The 24,691-nt window shown below is 32.7% G+C and overlaps 2 protein-coding genes across 2 annotated transcripts; one reads left to right on the top strand and one right to left on the bottom strand.

Annotated features, from left to right (window-relative positions):
- LOC110993306 (glutamate receptor ionotropic, kainate 2) lies at positions 1-10,139 on the top strand. The gene is made up of 17 exons (XM_022259515.2): positions 1-185; positions 462-622; positions 1,077-1,244; positions 1,493-1,659; positions 2,237-2,433; positions 2,992-3,257; positions 3,421-3,525; positions 3,998-4,114; positions 4,821-5,027; positions 5,780-5,941; positions 6,281-6,480; positions 6,747-6,948; positions 7,434-7,525; positions 8,036-8,172; positions 8,845-8,960; positions 9,025-9,177; positions 9,658-10,139. The coding sequence occupies exons 1-17, from the start codon at positions 128-130 to the stop codon at positions 9,922-9,924; spliced, it is 2,775 nt and encodes a 924-aa protein (XP_022115207.2). The 5' UTR covers positions 1-127; the 3' UTR covers positions 9,925-10,139.
- Positions 10,140-10,376: 237 nt separating this feature from the next.
- Positions 10,377-20,680, bottom strand: LOC110993309 (luciferin 4-monooxygenase). The gene is made up of 12 exons (XM_022259518.2): positions 20,546-20,680; positions 17,214-17,385; positions 16,520-16,727; positions 15,987-16,182; positions 15,639-15,761; positions 15,005-15,179; positions 14,529-14,669; positions 13,143-13,268; positions 12,504-12,587; positions 11,886-12,032; positions 10,931-11,096; positions 10,377-10,649 (listed from the first exon to the last, which is right to left on the bottom strand). Exons 2-12 carry the CDS (start codon positions 17,367-17,369, stop codon positions 10,522-10,524), a joined length of 1,650 nt encoding a protein of 549 aa, XP_022115210.2. The 5' UTR covers positions 17,370-17,385; positions 20,546-20,680; the 3' UTR covers positions 10,377-10,521.
- Positions 20,681-24,691: the final 4,011 nt, after the last annotated feature.

Raw genomic sequence — 24,691 nt, 5'->3', positions numbered from 1 at the left:
CTAACTGCACAATACCAAAGATCCAAAAATAATAGTCCTATGCATTTCTCGCTCTTGAATCAATAAAATTAGTTATGCGTTCCCGCGTTACGCAAACGAGTTTGTGATTTTAGAAAGAGTTTTCTTAATGTTTGCTTTTTGGCTGATTGTTATCGTATGTAATGTTGATGCAGATCGATTGTTAGGTATGTATTGTCTTGCTTTAGCCTTGTTTTGCTAGATGTAATTAAAACAGTCGATGTTCGATATTATTTTTAAGCTGGCTATTCCAATTTAATCCACCTGTAACTAAAATTGTAGTTTTTATATTAACTTTTAACAAATTCAGTCAATTACACCTATACAAACAGGAATATAGTATGATAGTGTTTTTAATAAAATGATGACATATTTTTTTTTATTAAAAAAATGTTAATATATATGCATATGTAATAATAAATAAAAGTTTTACTTATTTCCAGGTGCGATCATTGACGATGGCAATTTTATTCTTGAAGCGGCATTCAATTTAGGAGTTTCCGATGCATCTAAGGGTGAAGAAAACCCATTTGTACCAAAGGTTATAAAGACTTCACCAGGTGATCTTCTAGAAGCAGAGGATGCAATATGCACTCTATTAGATGTACGTATTTGTATTATTTTTCTCCAATAAATTCTGCTACCGATATTTTTTGTTTAGTCTCTAAGAGATACAATAGCCTGGTCATATTTTAATTTTGGACGTCAAGGCCTTGGGCCAAATTTGACCCTGTATGTAGTGTAGTGTAGTAAGTTGACAGTAAGTTGACAGTGTAGTAAGTTGACATTTGTATGTAGTGTAGGCTTAGTTTCAGTTCTTAACGCCAATTTTGTTCGTGCGTAAACTCCTGGCTAATTAGGCCAGCTAAGCCTTCCAGAAGCTCAGAAGTTTTCTGGGCACTTTGTTCGTTGGGCAGTCACTCGCATTCCATAACTACACTGGGTTACTGATTCCCATTAGCTAACTTCATAAGTTTTATCAAAAACAAATCATTCTTCCCACTTCCCACGGATTCATTGCAAAGTCTTCGTTAAAATCGTTGATAAAATTATTACAGAACAATGTACTAGGAATATTTGGACCTTCAAGTCAAGCAACGTTGCACCATGTACAGGTCATTGCCGATTACCTCGAAATACCACAGATTATAACTGAACCTGTGACAGCACAAAATCGAAATTGGTCTGCAGTCAACTTATATCCCCATCATATAGCATATTCACAGGTATTTATATCTAAATTTAATCTAAATAAATTAGATAAATCCTTGTTAAGCAAGGATATCGAGATAATGGTGGTGGAGATGAAGTCGGCTCGTAGTTCGAAGCGGCTGTAGCATACTCATATTAGGGTAGGATTTGTAGGATAGCCAGGGAACGATCCAGGTTGCTCCCCAACAAATTCCCTAAATTACCATTGATTTTAGGGCCATGTGAACTCTTCGTCATACTCTTCGAATTTTATACGTTTCAGATTTTTGCAAGCATTATTCAAGTTAAAGATTGGAAAGATTTCACCATTATATACGACGGGGCAGAATTTTTACCCTTTGTTGACAGTATTCTTAATATTGAAGAATTAGATGCGCAAGAGCATATTGTTATAAAGCTTGTACAACTTGCAGCTGGAGATGACTTCCGGTACGTTTTATTTCATACTTGTATTATGTTTAGCTAATTGTTACTTAAATAAATCAATCAATACGATGCGCATTAATTCAGACTTGGTTTCGATATCCAAACTACGTCTCGAATTATCTATGTCTTTTGATAAATCAGATTAACAAACACACTTCATATATAAGCAAAATGCATTACAAGACGATTAGACCTATGTAGTAGTTTTGCAGTAAGTCGAAATTAAACTACGGCGAGTGCGAACGGGATTTTTTTATTGCACTAAACATTCCTTACTGTTCTAATTTTATGAAATAATAACACTATTATATAAATTTGAGTATGTACCGAGGTAAAACTAAAAAGGTTTAGAAAATGAAAAACGGCTTAATGTAGAAAGTTGCCAATACTTTAATCTTTTTCGAAGTAATTTCCGTTCCTCTACTCATCTTCGCACTCGATGGAACCACTGAGGATAGCAATGGGCCCATTCTTCTTGAGTGGTCTCTTCTATGGCATTTTTGTATGCTTTCACCGCATCTTCAGGGCAAGTAAAGAAATAATATAATTACATTTACCTCGAATACCTCGAAATTTTCAGGTATCAATTGAAATCAATAAAGGCATCTGGTTCAATAAATTATGTCGTATTATGCAGTACAGAGAATTTACCATTGTTCTTAGAGCAAGCCCAACAAGTGGGTATAATGTCGGATGAACATAGTTACATCATCATGAATCCAGATTTTCAAACTCTTGACATTGATCCGTATAAGCATGGAGGTTCTAATATAACTGGTAAGAAGTAGGCAAAATCTGTTCAAAGATTTTATAGCCGTTTAATTTATAATCTAGTGACCCACTTTATTACAAAAATATTTTCACAACAGACTAGTATAATAACCCCATATATCTTTCAGCCATTGGCAAATCTCGAAAATAGCATAAATAGAAGTTTACCTAATAATGAAAGCCAAAATATTTGATACATATAATAATTCCACGGATTGCTATATATATTATTTAAAATAACGTGTGTGTACTTATGTACCGTGTTAGAAGTTATACTTTGGCGTAACAAGATCAAAATATTTTCAAAAATTTTATCCTACGTTGGAAGAAAAAAGGAAACTAACAATAGACAAAACTAAAACATTTTCTAACTGCTAACTTCAGGGTGTCGGGTTTTGTGACGGTATGCGCGCGCATTATTTTTCCCTAACGCGCCAAAAGAAGTATAACTTCAAAAATCTGTAATTACATAGACACTTTATTGACCGTGTATCAATCGATTTTAGAATAATTGAACTTAGATTTGAAGCACATCATTAAAATAAAATATGTTTTTACTGAAAGGTATAAGATTCTTCGATCCCGAAATGGAAGACATCAAAAATTTTATAGCTGAATTAAATAATAATGTGAAAGAGTTGACACAGGGAAGTATAGACACTGCAATCAAAGGAAACAGTTTAAATCTCAATTTGGCTTTATTATATGACGCAGTTATGTTATACACGTCTGCTATTAAAGCAATGAGTCTAGAAGAGGGTGGAAACATTACCTGCGATGCCGGTGAAGCCTGGAATTTTGGCTCGAGTATAATAAATTTTATAAGAACTGTAAGTATTTATTTTAGGTTAATGTACCTAATCTTACTTTTATCTACTTTCGTGATTATATTTTGTAATAATAAAATAAAGTCATAAGTCACCTTTGTATACATAGTAAACGAAGTATATTACGTAGTAAGCATAAATTAATTTTGATCACGTAAAATTACAGGTTGAATTAGATGGTTTAAGTGGAGTGATTAAATTTGACGAAGATGGCCTTCGTTCCGACTTTGAAGTAGACATCCTTGAAGTAACGAGCCATGGCTTTGAAAAGGTAATTCTAATACATATTTTAAAAAGCTGTACTATAAATGAACAATACGTAAAATTGTAACTGTAATCGTAGCACCAAGATATATAAAATAATCAATTCTAGATGTAAATTATCGTTTACTATTACTTCATTTAGCTCTCGTAAAGTGTGCTTTCTTACATGTTACATAGTGACTGTAAAATTGTTGATAGCAAATATCGAAGCTTCTTTAAACTATACCGTTATAAATCTTACAATAATTACATAATTTCAAAATGTTACGTTTGGAATCGTTAATGCCTGTTGTTTAGTTGTAGCTATGTTTATTTTTACTAATTATATAATATACTAAACTACAAATAGTACACATACTGTCACATAATTTTGCGGTGAAAATTTATTTAAACTAGAAGAACTTAAAGAAATAGCAAGTTTTGTTTCTTAAATTGAAGAAGTGCCTATTTTAAATATTCCTTTTAATCGATATTTGCAGATAGGAACGTGGTCATTAGAAGATGGATATACTGAAATGAGAAAGTTTATACCAGCTGTTGAGGAAAAGGGAACGGATTCCATGAAAGGAAAGCATTTCCTGGTACTCACTGCCCTGGTTTGTACCGATTATTTACTCAAAGATATATAATAATAGAATCGCGTTTTATTTTTGTATCTAAATTATTAACAATGGGTTAAGAGCGTGCAAAATTTAAGCACACGGTACAAGATATTGCATAATCGTCATTTACGTTATTCAAAAGAAGGTTAACCTCACTATGAGTTTGATGGTCATACACATAATATAACCATAATATAAATAATCCATTTTGCCTTTTAAAGTCAAAGTCAAATCATTTATTCCAATTAGACCACCTTTGAACAGTAAATAAAATATAAAGAAGATTTTAGTTGCCCCTTCCAAAAGGTAGTTTCGTGTAGACAAGAATAGGCCAGAAACTCCACAATAATTACCCTCTTAATAAAGGTTTTAGAATAACTTGTACACATTAGTCAAATAATTATATGTAAGACAATGTGTTCCTAGAATAAAACTGCTATACTGAAATAGGCACAAAGTATTACTTTCAAATTAAACAATTCAGTGGATAGGTCAATCACTGTATTATCAGTATGTACAATATTATACATTAATTTGTAATTATTATTTTAATTTAAATGTTTAAACAAAGTTAACAACTTTTAAGTTTTTTATCAACGTCATACATTTATATACTCCGTACTGTCATATGAGTCCTTATTAACCCTTTGAAATTTGATTGAATTAAACTATACTCGTAGACATTAAATGAAACTTTCAGAGCGCACCATATGGCATGCTTAAGGAATCCTCAGTGAAACTAGAAGGAAATGACCGATATGAGGGCTTTGGCATAGAAATTATTGAAGAGCTAGCTAAAATGAACGAATTTAATTTCACGTTCGAAATACAAGAAGACGGTGTTTATGGTTCGCTGAATAAAAAGACTGGGAAGTGGAGTGGTATGATGGCGAGAATTATTGATGGTGTTAGTATTTGGTTAATAATTCGTATTTCGTATTCTATCAATTCATTATAAAGGTTGATTATCTGCTTGAGATACAGCCGATGAATCGCCCAGGGTTATTACTATATTTAATTAATAATATATTCCCGTACTTACATGAGCAATCTCTGTACCAAAATTTATAAAACTCAGTTTAAATTTTATTAGTACTAGTGGCTAACCACGCCACTCTCAAAATTATTATCGAATTGGATTGATTTTAAGATACTTTTTGCAACACATTATTGCCAACCACTGAGTTATTTCCGAAACAATATATCCTAGGTTCAAGATACGGTGCCAATTTTGTATGTCGTATGACCACGACGGTGACAATACTTAATATCATATGATTTTGCCCGGCTCTTCTATACTAATATTACAAAAGGTAGTATTTGTGTAATAAACTTAAAAACCCTGCCGCCGTTCGCTGCTGCTGCCTGCTGCCGATCATTAATTATTATGCAATTAGAATGGTATATATCTAAATATTAAAAAAAATTGCAATCCAGACGGTGGTATCTATTATGAAAATAATTCTGGCGCGCACACTTGCTTGGAGATTCACCACTTACGCGAGCATTTCGCTGACTTAAAAATGATGCGGTGAAGACTGATTTATTCAGTATAACACTAATTAAATATATAAGAGTGGCATTATTCAATATTTGCCATAAAAGGTTTATGTAGAGTTAAACTATAAAGGTAGAAAATAAATAAATTAAAACTTCCAGACAGCTGATTTCGCAATCACAGATTTGACGATCACATCACAACGTCAGAGGGCTGTTGATTTTACAAGTCCTTTTATGAACTTGGGAATAACTATTTTATATAAAAAACCAACAAAGGAACCGCCCAATCTCTTCTCTTTCATTTCACCATTTTCATACGAGGTAAGATTGCTATCAATTATCTGCTAGTAAATTAAAAAATATGAAAACTGAAATAATTACACAGAGGACTAAGAAATCTTTAATATAGCAAAATACAATATAGTATTGTCTTTTATTAACATAACTTTTACACATTTAAAGAATAACACTTGTCACCGTGACCACGCACGCTGTAAAGCACGCAAAACGTCGGTTAAATTTAAAATTATGTTTAAATAATTATAAGCTTACAATAATACATAATTTCAATCCGTTAAAAAAGTGTTTTTCTTTAAAATACAATATATAATGTTATCGGGTGAAATGGCATACTAATATAGCAATATATATGTTTTTAAGGTGTGGGGTTACTTGGCTGGGGCTTATGTGGGAGTATCGGTACTGCTTTTCATTTTGGGCAGATTCGCACCCGAAGAATGGCAAAATCCTTATCCGTGCATCGCTGAACCTGAAACTTTGGACAATCAGTTCACACTGGCCAATTCCTTCTGGTTTACATTAGGTAGTGTTTTGACACAAGGATCTGAAATAGCTCCAATGTAAGCATTTATCTATGTTTTAGGTATTCATTTATTCATCTCAATTTGAGAAGCATGCCTTTTCTTTGGGACTTATTAAAGTTTCTCCTGTTTCATAACTTACATCTATTGTATTTGCTAAATTAAGATAAATAAACATAAACATAACATCCTGTGAGCCTCCTGCCCGATTGACTACTATTAGATTGGTTTGCTTTAACCAAAAACCCATTTGAGATAGAGCTATCAGTTTCTTATATTTATGGGGTAAATGATTTTTCTTGCAGTGCTGTGTCAACTCGAATGGCCGGCAGTATGTGGTGGTTCTTCACCTTAATTATGGTGTCATCATATACGGCCAATTTGGCTGCCTTTCTCACTGTTGAATCGAAATTTTACGCCATAAAAACTATTCAAGATTTGGCCAGTAATCCATATAATATAAAATATGGTGCGAAAGAAAATGGAGCTACTTTTACTTTCTTCAAGGTATTCAATGATTCATAGAATATGGACCACACAACAAAAATCTAAATTACGTAATATTCACTCGTTTGTATCATATTGTATTTACATTGTGATAAAAAGGGAAAGTACAGTGTTTTAATAGCTCAGTGCGAATATACACATGTCTATATATCAACTAAATCCATTGATTAATCAATTTTTAAAAACTTTGACGATTAAATTTAAAAATCGAACGTGACATGCGATTCTTTTACCATTTATTTTTAGTCTATATTTATTCTTAGTGACAACTTCCAATAGTGTATTTTTTTTAATGTTATCAAATATTATCAAAAATGTTATCAATCATGGTTTGTTTATCTTCTTTTAATTTAGTGACATCTGTGTATCTACTTTAACACTTCGATAACATTTGTAATCCTAAAAGTTCAGGAAACAATTCCTCCGCTTGTGTTGTAGGATTAACGGTTTTAATATTATAAAAATACATATTAAATTTTTTTCAGGAATCTGATAATTTACTGTACCAAAAAATGTATAAATACATGGAAGATCACCCAGAGCTGATGACTCAGACTAATGATATTGGATTGGAATGGTAATAGTATATTGAAACCATGTAATTAAAAAATATGTTGCAAAACTCGAAGACGGCTGGACCGATTTTAATATATTTTTTTAATTATTCGTAAAACTCTGAAGCAGGTTTTTATTAGAGAAAAATTGGAAAAAAGACCAAGTATAAAAATCCTATTTAGGCAAAACGAAATTCAGGGGATAAATAGTATATACATATATAAAAATAAAGTAATTTATATATAACTACTTTACTTTTATTTAAAACATTAACGATTATGTGTTAAACCAACTTCTCAAAAACAGAAAACAGTTTACATTATCATATGTATACACAAACTATATTTACAAAGTTTACAATTATTTTGTATATTCAAATCATAACTGTTTATCATGTTATTATTGCTGTAATCGACGTAGAAATGAGTCTTCTTGTCCGTCCATATAAATATAAACACAATTCTAACTAGTCTTTCATGGCCATATCTTTGATGTTTTGTTACTTGTGACATTTTATTATTTATGGTTTCAGGGTGAAAGATGAGAGTAAAAATTATGCGTTTCTCATGGAATCAACGTCTATTGAGTACATGGTAGAGAGGAACTGTGATGTAGCGCAAGTTGGAGGGTTATTAGACAGCAAGGGATACGGAATTGCAATGAAGAAAAGTATATTTTGACTCTAAAACGTTTCAACTTAATATTTAAAATCTATATAGCGATTGACCTCGGTTCACTTTCTGTATTATTTTTATTTTCTTTAGCATTTTACTTTTCTACTTTGCTATATTTCTTGCTGATGATATACGTCACCGATTTTAACTTAAAAATTTTGAGAATAAACGACAACTATGATTCCCATATTTGACATACGAAAGTCTAAGCGAATCTAATCGTAAGATTTAGGCTAAGTATAACTGAAAAAGTATTGGATTTTATAGCTAGCGTTATGTCTTACACCAAAATCGCAACTTATGTGTCATATGGCCGTTTTTTTTCAATTGGTGTGAGTGAGTCACGGTTATAGGAATGGAATTTTTCTACGGCCCCAAAAATGTTATTGAAATTTTTGAGCATCAAATATTCTATTCATTCATTAATTCAAAACATTTTGTAATAAAGCAAGTTTAATATTCATCGTTTAAGTTTGGTAACAGTAAATACAAATTGTTGGTATAAATAGTTCGACTGCACCGTTTTACCTAATGTACCTACTCGTCCTTCGATAAAAGCGTTAACACAATTTGACAGAAATCGACGAAATGTTTTCATTCAAAGCCTATTAGACTAATTTACATTTTATAAATTATGGGGTTAAAATATACAAGTCATATGTTTTAGATTCACCATATAGACAGCCGATGAGCGAATCAATATTACAAATGCAAGAGCAAGGGACGATTACCAGAATGAAAGACAAGTGGTGGAAGGAAAAGCGTGGTGGTGGTGCTTGTTCAGTAAGTCTCTAACGTATTATACTTATCCATCTATAAATCAGTCTTAATTAATAACATTTGACAGGATGATGATGCAAGTAGTGGTGACGCCCAACCTCTGGTATTGGCGAATGTGGGTGGAGTATTTATCGTATTAGTGGCCGGCTCAGCCCTTGCAGTAGTTTGTGCTTTCTTTGAGATGACGGTGGATGTTTGGATGATATCTCGAAGGGAAAAGGTATGTTTTTTCGCAATATAATATTACAGTGGTACGACATGTGCATGCGAACTACTAAGACAGAAAGTAATGGCTAGCTTAACTAGACAAATTAAAGACATCGTATTCAAAAGCCCCAACCGCCTATGAATATTAGAAATATTATTGGAAAAGTGGCTACGCCAACCCTCCCAATTTTTCTATAACAAGAGATGACTAGACCCAAATCATGTGAATATAGAGACGACACGACACGTCAAGCGTCAAGAAGATAGGAACCTAAAAATAATAAAAGTAGGTCAGCCTCAGATTTTGTTCATAATTTTATCAATAAGCCTTTTGTGATCTATGATCAAGCGATTTTTAGTTTAAACATGCGTGTTTCCTCAGAGTGTTTGCCTTCACTGTAAAAACGAGCCTTAATTGTGCACATATATAGAAGGAAAACGGCTTTTCGTTAAAGGCAAACCAAACATTTATCGTAAAAAAATTAAATTTCAGGTATCCTTCAGAGAAGAATTAATCGCGGAACTGAAATTCATATTTAGCTTCAGTGGCGACGTAAAACCAGTGAGGCACAGGGAATCCACTGGTAGTGGTTCTAAAGGCTCCAAAAAGGACGACGAAGAGGAGTCCCAAAAGAATGACCTTGATCCAGCACCAACTCCTCGATCAGAAAGATCTAGTCATTCCAGACATACATCACATAGTAGACGACAGAGTAACGCTAAGCAATTGGCAGCTATGCGAAAATATAGCAAAGATTAGTCCGAATTATAAAATAGAAATGATGATTTTTATATGCCCTCCTTATTTCTCATTACGAACAATGTGTCCATTAGATTTTAGATATTGTTCCATCGCCTTATAACCCAAAATGAATTAATAAAATATATTCATATATTATTTTTATTAGTCTAAAAATAAACATTGGACTACTTTAGTTTAAACTATCAATAAAGGTATAGTGTTTTTTTCTGTCATTTATTATACTTATTAAAATCGTAAAACTCCAAATCCCTCTTTATTCTAGATCTTGTGGAATTGTTTTAAAGACGCAGCGATAGAACGGTTTGCAAAGTTTTTATTAAAACGACAATTGTATGGTATTGTTGGTTTTGGTTGTAACTACATCTTTTTTTAAAGATATAACGCGAGTTGTGTAATAACATTACAACATGATTTTTGCCATACATATATTTATTAATAAGAAACAAAAATATTATTGTTATGTATATTATTGCAACACATGGATTCCAAGAGATGAAATAACAATCAACAATTTATTACATTATAATACATTTTTTCTTATAACGTCTGATTTGATTTTAGAAATCATAAGAAATTTGGCCCAATTTGGTAAATTTATTCTCTTTCCATTTCTTTCGCAAGAGCGGCGAGTTTTTTCCTGTCAACCTTGGAGGAAGCATTTAGAGGTAACTGTTTAATGAAGATAACGCCTCCCCGAAGTTGCTTTGAGTCCGACAAATTGTCTGAAAGTAAAGTAGGAAGAATTATTTTCTCTGAATACTTTGTGTTGTTTGAACAATGATATATTTAATTACATTGCATTTTATTCAACTACAAAAGAAAAACTTTCAAAAATATCACTTGTATAATTGGAATGCTATTATTAAAAGTTAATTTGATCAAACAAATAAACAAGGAAATTAAAATAAGTAAGAAGTAATAACATACTGTTTCGCCTGAGCGCTTAGAAATCATCACGAAACATTCAGCTCTACCACGCCCACAGTTTTAATATTTTACTTACTTTTAACCAAATCCTTAATCTCTTGAGCAGTCACTTTACTTTCGCCTAATCTTATCACAAAAGCAACAGGCAGATCACCATGTTCTGGATCCGGGACCCCTGTCACGGCTACTTCGTACACGCCTGGATGATTCCTGATTAGACTTTCTATTTCTACTGGAGATATCTGTAAACACAAAATTTATTTTGGTATAAAATTGTAAATACTGTAGCCGCTTATATCCAGAGCCAATTTAACCACAAATTTAGAATATATGTTACAAAAAGTTGACGTGCATTTTATACAAAAATGACGTCGATGATATAGGTGGAAAAGGGAAAATAAGGCTACAAGAGAAACGCAATCTCGTACTCTACAATTATTGAGACTGAATAATATTTTATCATAAAAAATAAAAAAAACAAATGACGGTTAAAATTTTAATAAAGTTTTCTGATTACAAAAACTGAATATCGGAAATTGGAAACAAGTTTTATTTCTTTATTCTGCATTTTAATAACTGGTAGTAAATGTAAATTTACAATTAACATTTACTCGTAGTAAATGTTAATTGTAAATTTACTTACTAGTTAATTGTTAATAAAGATATTTTGAGTTTGAGTTTCAGTTTGAACCAATAACTAAATTGAAAATTAAACAATACATGAACATTGCAGACAGTACAGTCCTAAGTAAAGTTCCTTAGTTCTATTACCGTTAGATATCAGATCAACTTTAGCGAAACGATAGCAATAATAAGAAATTGTTTATCATTAGTTGTAAAAGAAAGAAAGAGAGAAAGAAAACTCTAAGAAAACATTAATTTAAATAAAACTTTTACTGTTAATTTATTACAAAGCGTGACGTTTCGAGTGCCTTCAGCATGTATGGTCAGCAAAAGTTATAATTGTAATAATTATAAAAACAATATGTTTTATTTTATTTAGATTTCAAGGACAGAAAAAATAAACTCACTTGATTATTTCTATACTTTAGTAGTGCTTTGAATCTGTCAACAAAGTAGAAAAGATAATTCTTATCTCGGTACATAATATCTCCAGTGCGAATCCATCCATCCTTTGTCAGGGTTGCCGCTGTAACCTCTTCATTGTTATAATAACCCTGTAAAATAAAAAAAATTTGGCATCTACGGATGCGGACAATATCAAACCTCAGGTTTGAATTACTTAGAAAAATTTGCTTGGTTATGCTTCGTATATATTATTATGTATTAAAACAACTCACACCCACCACCTTCTGATATTTCCCTAAGCTGAAATAACGTAACCTGAAAGTAGCTTTCATTAAAGCCTTCTGCTGTCGCCTCAGAAAGATTTTACGACCGATGAGTATGTACCAATAGAAAAAAAACCGCCTAATGTCCGAGAAGTTACAAATTTAGTGTCCTTACGAACAAAATTTTGTCAGTAGTTAATTTCAATCTTTAAATATCTAAAAATAGGGTATATTATTTTTGCTTTCTTGAAATTTTCGTATATATCATCGAACAGTAACTAGGTTTGATACAAATATTCAATATTAAAACGCTACTTCTATTGGGGAGACATAGTATCGACGACATGTGATGCTTACCTTGAAAACAGCTGGACCTTTAAACCAAACTTCACCATTGACGTTAGGTTCCGTAATTTCTTCCAAAGTCTCTAGATTTACAAGCTAAAAAAGGAATACTCATGTAGATTATATATTATAATAGGTAAAGAAATAAAGTTGTCAAGACTGTTAAACTAATTTAAATCTATAAGTAACTAGCCCCCGCGAACTTCGTTTCTCCTTCGTTTCACAAAATAAATTTTATTTATACTTTAGATTTTTTCGGTTTACTATAGCTTTTGAAGTTAACAGATAATTGTGACTGTTAATTAATTGTACACAAATAATTTGCAATAAAATAAAATCGCGACTATAATTAAAGATCTAAGCTATCCTATCTCTTAAGTTGGACCAGACTGCTCACGGTATGCCAATTTAATTTAAAATCGGTTAAGTACTTTAGGAGTCCATCGCGGAAAAACATCGTGACAGGAGATTTATATAATAAGCTTTTATTTTTACAGAACATCATTTATACCTTTAAGAACAATGAAATGAAGACCGGAGGGGACTGGAAATGAATTCTCCGCCACTGTATAGATCTAGTTAGGTTTATAAAACAAGTCACGCTTAAGCATGCTTATATTATATGAAAACTATGTTTCAATGGTAACAAACCTTATATTTATTGTATGGTACTGGCCGGCCCATTGATTCTGGCTCTGTGGGGTCGTATAGAAAACCCAATCCAGCCAATTCACTCATTCCATATACATTCAATACCAATGTATTTGGAGTTGCTTTCTGTGAATTTAATAAAACCGTTTTAGCAGTATTGGGGGCTTATCATCGCAAGTGAATAAGAATATTAATATTATAGTATTATTGTATGGAAAAAATTACCTGTAACCTTATAGAAACTGTTTCATATTTAAAGGATTTCATTTTTTGAAAATCTAACGCCTAAAAAAGTCAGTGGCATATGTAAAATGTGCAAAATGCAAAAGATTGATCACTTCCCTAATAAATCAATGATCACGTAACATACAGAAATCTCAGGACAGAACAAAGTCTTGACGTGCTATAGATTTTTTCATAATTATCTTAAATATATAATCTTTTGGTTACAGAAGGTTATCATCACATTGATAATATTATGTAAACGTAAATGTACTAACATCAAAGCAATAATATTATGAACATTGGGATTTAAATTATTTATTCGGTTTACGATAGATTATAATCAGCCATGTAAATATTAGCGTATCAATCTCTACTTGCTGCCTATCTCGACATATATTTTTTTGCTTCATACAGTTTCCACTACAATTACGCCCATTCTCTAGAATTATATATTACTTTACCTATCACACACTGTTACACTAAACCGGCATTTATTCAACTTTCATTCTTTCTCTGCCACACCTAGCAATTACGATCATATGATTAGCACTCATTTTTGTACGGCCAGTCGAACTTCGTAAAGGATTACAGTGATACATTAACTCTATACCCACTTGTTCCAATTTTTGTTAATCTATCAGAGTAACATGTACATCTTATTTAACTACCATATATTTTTTATTATATATTCACTTTCATAAACTTAACACCCGTTCAAAGCGTTACTAGCTCCTCCAATTATTTCACTAAAGATAGATAGATAGTTACGGTGCCACATGATCATCTGTTCACTGTTAATTGACCCATTTTTTATCCCCGTTCACACTCTTTGATAACCTTAAAATAATTATACTTAATTGGGAGGTGCATATACTAAAACAACGTATAAGGCCCATTTTTAACCCGATCCAGATGATTCGTCTACAGAAAGGACCTATACCTATACCCTGTCAACTCTGACTGGATCAGCAGTGAGCTTTATGACTAACATGCCTCGTTTGTCTCATTTACCCATATTACGTCAGTATATTTCATCATATCGCACACCATCTATCTCTATTTCCCATCATTCCACCACATTAAATGTACCATTATCTTTGGTAAAAATCAATAATTTTATTTTTTGTTATTACATAATACACACCTCAATCATGTACATACCTTAATCTCATCCCTTAGACCCTGTGGCATTGCACTACCCCCACTAAGAATCAATTGGAACGATGTAAAATCACATTCTTCTCGATCTCCGGGCTTGAACAAGGTCATCCACATATTTGGACTTGACATTGCGAAGGAAGGCTGCAAAATATATTTATTTTTGTAGATAACGTTTTATTATAGCAAAGAAAATATTTGTAAATGAGAATAAGCAAAATTTTAAAGATTAAGGTCAAATCCATCCAATTCTTAAAAGGCCGGCAACATACAAGCTAGCCGTCGGGCATTCAGAGTGTCCATGGACGGCGGTATCACTTAACATTAGGCGAGCCTCCTGAAGTAAAACTAACCAACAACTGGGAATTGCTGTATTTAAATTGTTTAAGCTTTTTCATCCCTACCGTTATCTTAGCATTAAAGATAAATTACACAAAAAACAAATTATCACATTAAATAATACTTTGTATACAACTTACCCTATACTTATTAATAAGGTAATATATATGTTCCTTTGTCATTGGTTTTGATGACTGGAGTCTGGTCTGCCTCATCAAAGGGCAGGAGATATGTAGGAATATTGCCGAGTACCATTGAAGAGGAGACATCACAATACTTAAAGGTACTGGTGAGGGGAACGTGTCAAACTGGGCCCTATAGAAGGAATTTGGGAAGAAATTCTTTAAAATACGTACATATAGCAATTTCAAATATTTTTATTATCATTAACTTCCGCATTAGGTGTAACCTTTTTTTGGGTTGACATCCGCCCGGTCTTTAAGAACAATGTACAAACCAACAAACAATCGCTAGCATAAAACTAAGGGGGGAATCCCTGAAAAAAAAATCCTTTTCAGGGATTCCTCCACTAGCACAAGCTCAGCTCTATGTAGAATTCGGGGATTCCCAAAAGAGCCTGTCGCTGTCATGGGGATTCCCCGTCCCATACTCGCAATCTTTTAATAAATGATCCATGTCCTGTATCATATAAAATTTACTGCTTTTTACTTTCGATGGGGTGATACCACCATCTTCGGTACCGGATGCCACAAAAGGTAGCTACGCCACTGAACTGGAGCCATATGTCCATTGTCCAGTACATTATAGACTTACCACATGAATGGCATTCCAAAGACAAGATTCGTGTGTGTAACTTCAGCAGATTTCGGCAAACCAGTGGTTCCACTGGTCGCTATAAGCATTGATGCCGTCTCTGATGGATCGAAATCTTCAGCCCTGAAATTAGATCATTATTCGTCATGAGGCATCAAGGTTTCGTTTCTAATTATTTTTATATTACTATTTTATTATTAGCACTTTGATACACACATATATATATATATATACATATAAAATATAAGAAATCTTAATAAGAAATTTAGATTGCGTAAAGCTACGTGCGATATTTGGTGCAAACAATTATTCTACTTCAGTGGTCAACAAAGAGGATTTTTAACTTACTCAAATTCATCAACTGAAACCTCTGCTTCTTGCTCCAACAACTCTGAGAAAGTTTTATACTTGGATCCTGCGTTAAATGTAACGATTTCACAAGTGAAGTCTAGACCATGTAAAGATGCCGCAACATCTTGGGCTCTTTCGCTTTGGCAGAATATTATCTTAGGCTTATTAAATTTAAATGTCTCGTGGAGTTCCCCTGAAATACAAGGACTACTAATTACTTAATAAAATCACACAAACGTTAATGCGTATTTCTGTATTCCTTAATTAGCTCCTTCAATAAAAGTAAAGTGAAACATTAAATAAAAAGAAAAGAAGTAGAAAACTTTTTAGGTTACTTTTTCTACTTATGTGCGCGTTACAGTGCGCAATGAGACAGAAACTATATTGGTCTACATTCGGGTTTCTAACCTACGGTCTCAGCGATAATTGCTATACTTGCTAATACTTTAGAAACGACGCGCTAATAATTTTCCTGTCTTAGATGATACTCTTTAAGTTCTTCCCACGAACAAAAATTACGTTGAACTCACTTTCTGCCAACGTAAAATCAACTGCTGCTACTCCGACGCCAAGGTAAAATGCAGCATAAAGTGGTATGCAAAGATGAATATGGTTCGGTGCCATCAGAAGTATTACGTCATCTTTTTTAAGACCTATCTTCCGAAACACGTTAGCGCACTGAACGGATCTCTTCAGGGCTGAACCAAACGTTTCAGATTCCCCAGTTCCCCCGTCGATCTGAGATTCAAACAATTATATATATAACTGCAGCTGAGTTTCATAATCGGACGTCGAGGCAGAATACGAAATTCCACCCGTATCACCTCGACTAGGCAGCTTTTGCCGCGCACCACTACTTTGTGAAACCAGCTGCCCACTGAAGTATTTCCGAACAAATTCGACTTAGAGAAATTCTTAAAAGGCCGGCATCGCACTCGCGAGCCTTCTGGCATTGTCCTTGTGCGGCGGTATCACTTAACATCAGGTGAGCTTCCTGCCCATTTTCCCCCTGTTCTATATAAAAAAATCATATTTAAAATGGTTAAAGACAAAATTAAAAATCAACAGAGCCAGTAACTGGCGTTACGTCAAACGTTTTGTTAGGCCCTCACTAGACGTTTATTAACTATCTATTATTTTATCTAGATTCCACTTAAATATTCAAGGTATCAAAAATGTATGCTTTTCAACATACGAGGAACAGGATCTTTATGTTAGAGGTACCTGAAGAACTTGTTCCGGAACATCTCTAAGGGCATCCAGCACCAGTTTGCCAAGATGGAATCGGTCCCTAGGCTTTCCAGATTTAGCCACAACACGGGCTTGTATTTCGCTCATCCAATTATGGACAGCGAACTGCGGAAATTTCTCAACACCCATAATGTGTATGAAAGTTCTGAAATTAAATATAAGTTTTATTATTCAATTCAATTTAAGAACACGTTGTATTGTAACCCTATTAATTCGAGGTTTTAAGGGTACATAAGTTAATTAGATTTCAACAGAACAAAAAATTATGTGTTTAATGTTTATTATCTTTTGTACTAATATGGTGGTTAGGAGATATTTAAGAATTTATTTTGTTCATTGGCATGTTTCGGGACCGTAGTACAGACGACTCACTTTACTGTATGCAGTATTTACTTCACATAACAATTGTGCTTATCCTCTAATATTTATTAAGATACATTTGTACCCAAGGCATTATCGTTATCAGTACTTTTAAATAAATAATATAATACAGCCTAATTAAGTTTATATTTCCTCATAAAGACATCACATAATAACATGAAACAATATTATTTGTTGTACTACTTAATGTATGTATATATAATATAATCAATGTCGTGTACTCGTAACAGAACTTCTTTATTCAAAATATTTTTTACAGGACTTCCTAATCTGCTAAGCGACATAATATTAAAAAACCTGATCATTATTATTGTACACTACCTGCCCTCGCGAACTTGCCTCGCTCGCTCGCATTTCTCGTTCCGCCTGAATCGTTTTTTTAACATTTACGCAACTTAACATTTAGCTTTGCTACCTCGAGACGGTTCACTTTCCGTTAATAGTAAATAAAAATGTTTTTTTTAGGATCTTCCGTGCAATGAAAAATACATAAAAAGAGAAATACTTACTGATCAATGAATCAATCAAACAAAAATACTTGAATTTGTCCAGCCGACTTTCAGTTTTGCGACAAGCGTTTTTTGCGATTAACTTTTATTTACTTATATAGATGCAAGTAGACAGTAGTTATTTAAAATGTAAATGTTATTGTATGATAACATTGTAATACAGGGCATTCATTCATTACTTATCAATAATTTCAAATTAATTGGTTATAAAAATTCTTTGTTTACTTTACGATTTATTTTACTGGAAAATATTCTCGATTTTTCATCATAAAAAAAAAACAAAAAAACAAGTTGGAACAATCTTATCTAAATTATCTGTATACATTAACTTTACCCGATGTCTTATTCGGAAATAACATGGTTGTTTAAAAACAACTTCACTATCATAATTCACGTGTTTAGTGACGGTGCATGGACGATGACAAAGCCAAAAATTTAATTACATATTAGTATCTATTACAAAATTACGTAGACGTAATCTAAGATACAGATCGTAAAGATTGTAGCGCCATTCGGTTTTTGTTGTCTATAGATGGGATTTAACAAATAACTGTTGATCGTTTTAGTTAGATCGTTAAGTAATATACGATGCACAAATTCTGTAACACACAACCTTGTATAAACATATAGATTGTTTGAAAAAAATCAATTAACAAAAGAAAATTCAGTTTCATAAGTAAAATTTATACGTAAAATTAATAATTATTTATAGTTCTCTTGAAATTAATTAATGTTCTCTTGAAAATAATATGGGCCGGATGGGATGTTGTTGATCCCTTGTAAGACGAGACGGGACATACCTACCACGGATTATTTTTATCAAGTTGTATTATTTATAACACCATTACGAAGAGTCAAGAAGAATCCGAGCAATCAGAGTTATTTTTTATGAATATATAAGTTTATGAATATATATCTGTAATAAAATTATTATTTATTAAAAAATTTAAACATTATTTTTATCAATTAGCATTCCATTATAATAATGGTACTGATACTGTCGACATCGAAAACTTACTAAATGATTAAGGACCTAAAACAATCGTATGAATTTATAATTTTAATCGATGTTATTATTATTATTAGAATACATGCACGGTGCCAAGGTTACACTGAAAATGTTTAGGCTTAATTTAAAATGTTGCCAATACTTTTATTGTTTTTAGAAATAATCTCTGTTCGTCCCTATACATCGTTGCATTCGATGGAACCACTGAGAAAAGCAGTGGGCCCATTCGTACGCTTCCACCCCATCTTCAGGGCTCGTATAGCGAATAACTCGATTTTTATCTTTAGTTCTTGGGAATAAATTAAAGTCTCAGGGCGCTTGGTCAGAAGAACTCGACACCTGCCATAGTCAAATATTCAACAGTCACACTTTTGAATATTTGACTCATTTTCTAAAACATTACATAACAGACAAAGTGTGATTGACATACCAGTCTGCAGTATCATCTGTTTTCTTGACTTCTTCCTTTTTTCACCTTAATTGGCCCATACTCGAAAGGAAACACCCACTGAGCAATTGTCTATTAGTTTCGTGTTCGTAACAATATCCAGCTTTCATCACCTGTGACTATGACAAATACAGCATTTGAGTCACCACCGTTGAACTTATCTAACATTTGGCGACACCAGCCCATGCGAAGGTGTTTCTGGTCGTCAGTTAAAGTATGGGGAATCCATCTGGTACACAGCTTCTGACACCTAAGTGTTTGTGTAAATTTTTTTGAACATGAGTCATACCAATATCTAGGCTTGCCTATATCAGCTGATAGGATCCTCTCTTATCTTCCTCTATCATGCGTCGCACAGAACTGATGTTATCTTCAGTAGTCGCTCTTAAAGGACGTTCCTCACGCGGAACATCATTGAGATTGCTACGTCCACTTAAACTCGTTAAACCAATTGTAAAAAGTGGTATGAGTGGTATGAATGCTGGGGCTTAATTAAAAAATAGTAATCATAGCTTTGTTGTTCAATAAGCCCACAACGAAAGTCATAATAAATCATTGACCGAAAATTTGTCGTATTAGGTTCATTTACACATGTAGCAAGAGTTTTAGATTTGCCGCCAATACACAAATATACAAATGAAAAATGAATGAAAAATACTAAATTTGGTTACCAAAGAGTTCTAAAATTGAAATTCAAACAAATCTTTTCATTAGCAATGTTTCTAACTGGCCAGTTCTAAACATTTTCAGTGTTGCCCATGTATTCGACCGGAAATTTAAAAACTTATATTATAAAAATAGATTTTATATTTTTAAGGTTTTATATTTTTTTAGTTCACTTCGGTAGAACTAAAAAAAATGATTTACGTATTAAATAACAAAAATCTCATTCCCGCAACATTCTTACTCGACTGCAATAATATTTTTGTGACTTATTTTTTGATACTTATACACTTACAATAAACGTGCCTCCGTTAACGTCCTCCAGTACCGAAGCACTCAAGATATTTTTTTCTTTATTGATGTAATAATGTGTAAAGACGCTATAGGTCCTTGACACTCGGATGCCGACACATAACTATGATGAATTAACAGAAACGTTTATTAATATAATTCCAACGTGTGTTATCTTAGAATTTTTGACAATCTTACACTAAGCAATAACTCAAATTATCAGGTACTGTCGTACAGACTTTATTACTTTATCATAGCCAAAAATATTGTTTAGGTAGCTTCTCGATGACAAAGAAAGGAAAGTTAATTCGGAAATTCCAGGGGAAAACTTATATTTCCCTGTATTTTTATAGTATTGGGCGAAATATAACAAGTTGTAGTACAATTCAATAAATAAATCACATTGTATCCTCTATACAGGTGTGCTTCAATATTTATGACTTTCGTCAATTTTGTCGTCAAAATTATTATTATTATTAAAAAAAAACAAAAAAAAATCGGTCTCTAGTTGGGTTTGAACCTGCGTCCTAGGCTAGGCACGGTACAACAAAAGTATTTTTTTATTTTATTATTTTTATTTAAATTTTATTATTCAACGTCTGGTTAGACTGTAATCCCGTCAAAATGGGACAAAACTCTACTGTTTACTGTCAAGGTGACGCCTTATATAGTATTTAACTGAGCAGTCTTTCCTGACCACTCAATTTTCTAAGAATTGTTGGAAAAAGTACACCTTAAACGGGTCTGAATTTTCGACTCGGGTCTAAGTACAGTTCGTGGAGTACCAGTTCCGTCAAGTCAAAACCAGATGCAATAGAAACCGAATCTACTCAAGAGTGGTTGAACCAATAAATCGGATTGATGAAAATAGACGGCTAATTTATTTTCTAGTGCTTAAAGGTAACCGCTTTTATGTATGTAAATTGAAGTACGTTTCAATTTCTGTTAGGAGATCCGCATCAGGTTACAATCTATTAAATCCGTCGATACCAAAAGGTCAAATTGATTTATGAAATGATTGTACCATACATCGATACTCTGAATGTAAATTGTAATCAATTGGTGTCAATCAAACAGTAACTAAATTTGTTTTGGACGTGAAGTCATGTGTGTTTGAACGTTTTTTAACCCGTCAGCACTCATGTTAACTTTTCGGTAATCTTTACTCTCGTGATGAGAGTTTTGCTCACGTTTAATCTGCATGCGGCCAGCTATACAGTTACGAAGCTACACAAACTAGCCTGAACCTTACCGAAAGTAATTTTTTTTTACACCTACAATTTCGTGATGAGAAGAGTGCTCACAATTTTCGACGGGCATGAGAAAAATATTTTTCTATTAAATATATATAATATCAAATGTTCATTATTTGAAAATAGGTATTTATTAAAAAAATTCCAAAAAAATTCCAATTTTCCCATTTAAAAAAAAAGTTTTCAGTGTTTTAAATTGAGCATGAGCAAAATGCTCATAACGTGAGTGCTGACGGGTTAAAGTCACTGATTGTAACCCAACGCTATAAGTCACACTCATCTCCAATTTATTTTTCAAATATGGCAAAAGTAAACAAGAATAATTTTTCAATATAATTTATTACCTAAGTGCTATTTACAAAATATGTTCCAATTAAAGTGTGATATATCTACTTTTGCTGCGAACCGTATTTTTTAACGTGAGTAAGGACGTATTCTCCCGGGTGGGGTCTGCTTCTGTGGTCGCCGTAACGTTTCATCCATATGCGATTGTCATGATACTCCAGCTTGGCAGCTACATCGCCAATTTGAACGACAGCACCTTCTATTTTCTTGTAGTCGCTCCAATGACTGGTGAGTTTGCTCTGCAGCACAGTGTCCATATTTTTCTTGGAATATTCTTTCCACTCTTTGGGTACGATACAAATCGACTTGTTGGTGCACTGGTTATATGGCGAAAACGCCGAATTTTTCGATGGTGCAAACGGTGATGAGGATGATGAAGAAGACATTTTGTTTTGTCGCGGCTTCTACTATGTCCTCGATTGCTCTGCACGTAACGTAGCTTTTATACTTTGTCTTTAATGACATGCTATTTTTAACATCACGGCGCATCCGTAACGTCAGACATCAGGTTGACTTTTAGCTGTCAAAGTCAGCCTAGCGAAGCGTCATTGTCGATGCTTATGAGAGCGGCCATCTTGACACACGGTTGTTCGAGACGGTGCCCAAACAACACGCTTGGGACGAATCGCTTTGCATCCGAGTGATAGTTTAATCTAGTGTTACAATTAAGTTGATAACGTGTTGCTTAGACTTTCCATTGCTCACTTGAATGTGTATTTCGATTATTGAGCCCCGTGCTGATTATACAACTGTGATTGTAACAAGGACTTGTGATATTTCTGCTCCCGCCCACCTACCCACATACATCACACAAGATGAGTTTTGATGAAGGCCATCCTGCCCCTTCGAACAGTTATTTAATGAAAATACATACATACACTGTAAAAAATTTGCGGAGTGAATGAAGAGTGAATGATTTTTAATTGATTCACTCCCAGCAGGAGTGATATTTACTTCAAGAAGGAGTTAATTTTTATTAATAATAAAATTCACTCCGCATTTACTTCCAAAATAACAGAATTTAAAAATGAATGAATTTTTGTAAAGAAAAAAATTTTATTAACCCCTTTTTATATCAAATTATAAAAAATTTAATTCATTATGTCTAATAATATTTCATTTTAATCATTATTATAATGTTTTTTAAATAAATTAATTATAATTAAAAATTTACAAAAAAATTTAGATATATATATATTAGAAGACCCGACAGACGTCATGTACACACGTTTTAGATTAGATTTAGAAATTTTAGGAATGAGCTTGTATAGTTATATATATATTAAAAACATCATTAGTTAACAAATTATTTGTTTACTAATACTTTGTTTGTACTAATTTGTTTTTATTGCAATGGGCATTCTTGAATATTTAACATTTTTGTAAATATAAGCCCGTTCTGATATTGTACTCATCAAGAGCTTTCTTTTGAGAACCCACGTGCATTTTTTATATATTTATATATTTCACAAATACCTAATAATATTTAAAAAAAAATGTTATGTGGGTACTCAAATTAAAGAACTCGATGAGTGTAACATCATCGTGGTGGAAAATTGATTGAATTGTTCTAATTAGTCCTCTAGAATGTTAATAGAGCTTTGGCCTACTTTCTGTACAAAAATAACCAATACTTCAATACAATACCCAGGAAAACACAAAATATTAATTAGGGGATTTATAATTTATTAATGTATAACCGGTCATTATTGGTAACGATTTATGAATCAAAATTGTAGTAATTTAATGAAGAATAACTTTTACATACGACGTAGATAAATCATAAGTTACTTTCTTAGTCTTAGGGCCTGTTTGACAATGTATGGATAAAGTGCCAAATAGCTATGCAACACATAAATTATTCGAAAGATAAAAGTTCCAAATAAGATACTTCGAATTTCATGACGTATGGCGCTATTTGACAGTCGTGAAACGCAAAAATACTATTTATCATACCAATAAGTAACAAATAGCTTATTTGGAACTTATCCGGACATTGTGAAACAGGCCCTTAAGCTTTTTGAATAGTGAATAAAAATGATGAACAACTCTTTGATCCTCATCACTATGATGTAATCTGGTACATATTACTCAAAAACGACCAAGTCCGTTAACTTTCAAGTTTGAGAACCTTCCTGGTTACATGCATAACCATTACACTAGTGCTTTAGCTCCATCGAGTGAATTGGTAATTGGAGCTGGGGAATGTGTATTTTTCAGCGTAAATCAATGTATAATACATGACATTGTATACGTGCGACACTGGTTAAAAAAAAATGTATGCACTTTGATTTGATCTAGAACAATTAAGACTATGATATCTTTTTATAGCCATGAACGAACACCGAAGGTCAGTTTATCTTTCAAAAAATTCGTGCAAATTAAGACGTTACTAGGGAAAGATAATAAATTTAATTAAATTATACACTTCACAATTTTAGTTGCAATACTACTTCTAAATAAACAGCTAATTCTAAAGGCACAAAGCAGATATTTCATTCATCAAGGAAAACGAACGATAATTCTTTTATCAGCAAATATATCATAATAAT

Source organism: Pieris rapae, chromosome 3 (genome assembly GCF_905147795.1).
Source record: "Pieris rapae chromosome 3, ilPieRapa1.1, whole genome shotgun sequence".
NCBI classification, from domain to species: Eukaryota; Metazoa; Arthropoda; class Insecta; order Lepidoptera; family Pieridae; genus Pieris; species Pieris rapae.
Note: the sequence above shows the minus strand (reverse complement) of the source record. Positions and strands in the feature narration are given on the sequence as shown.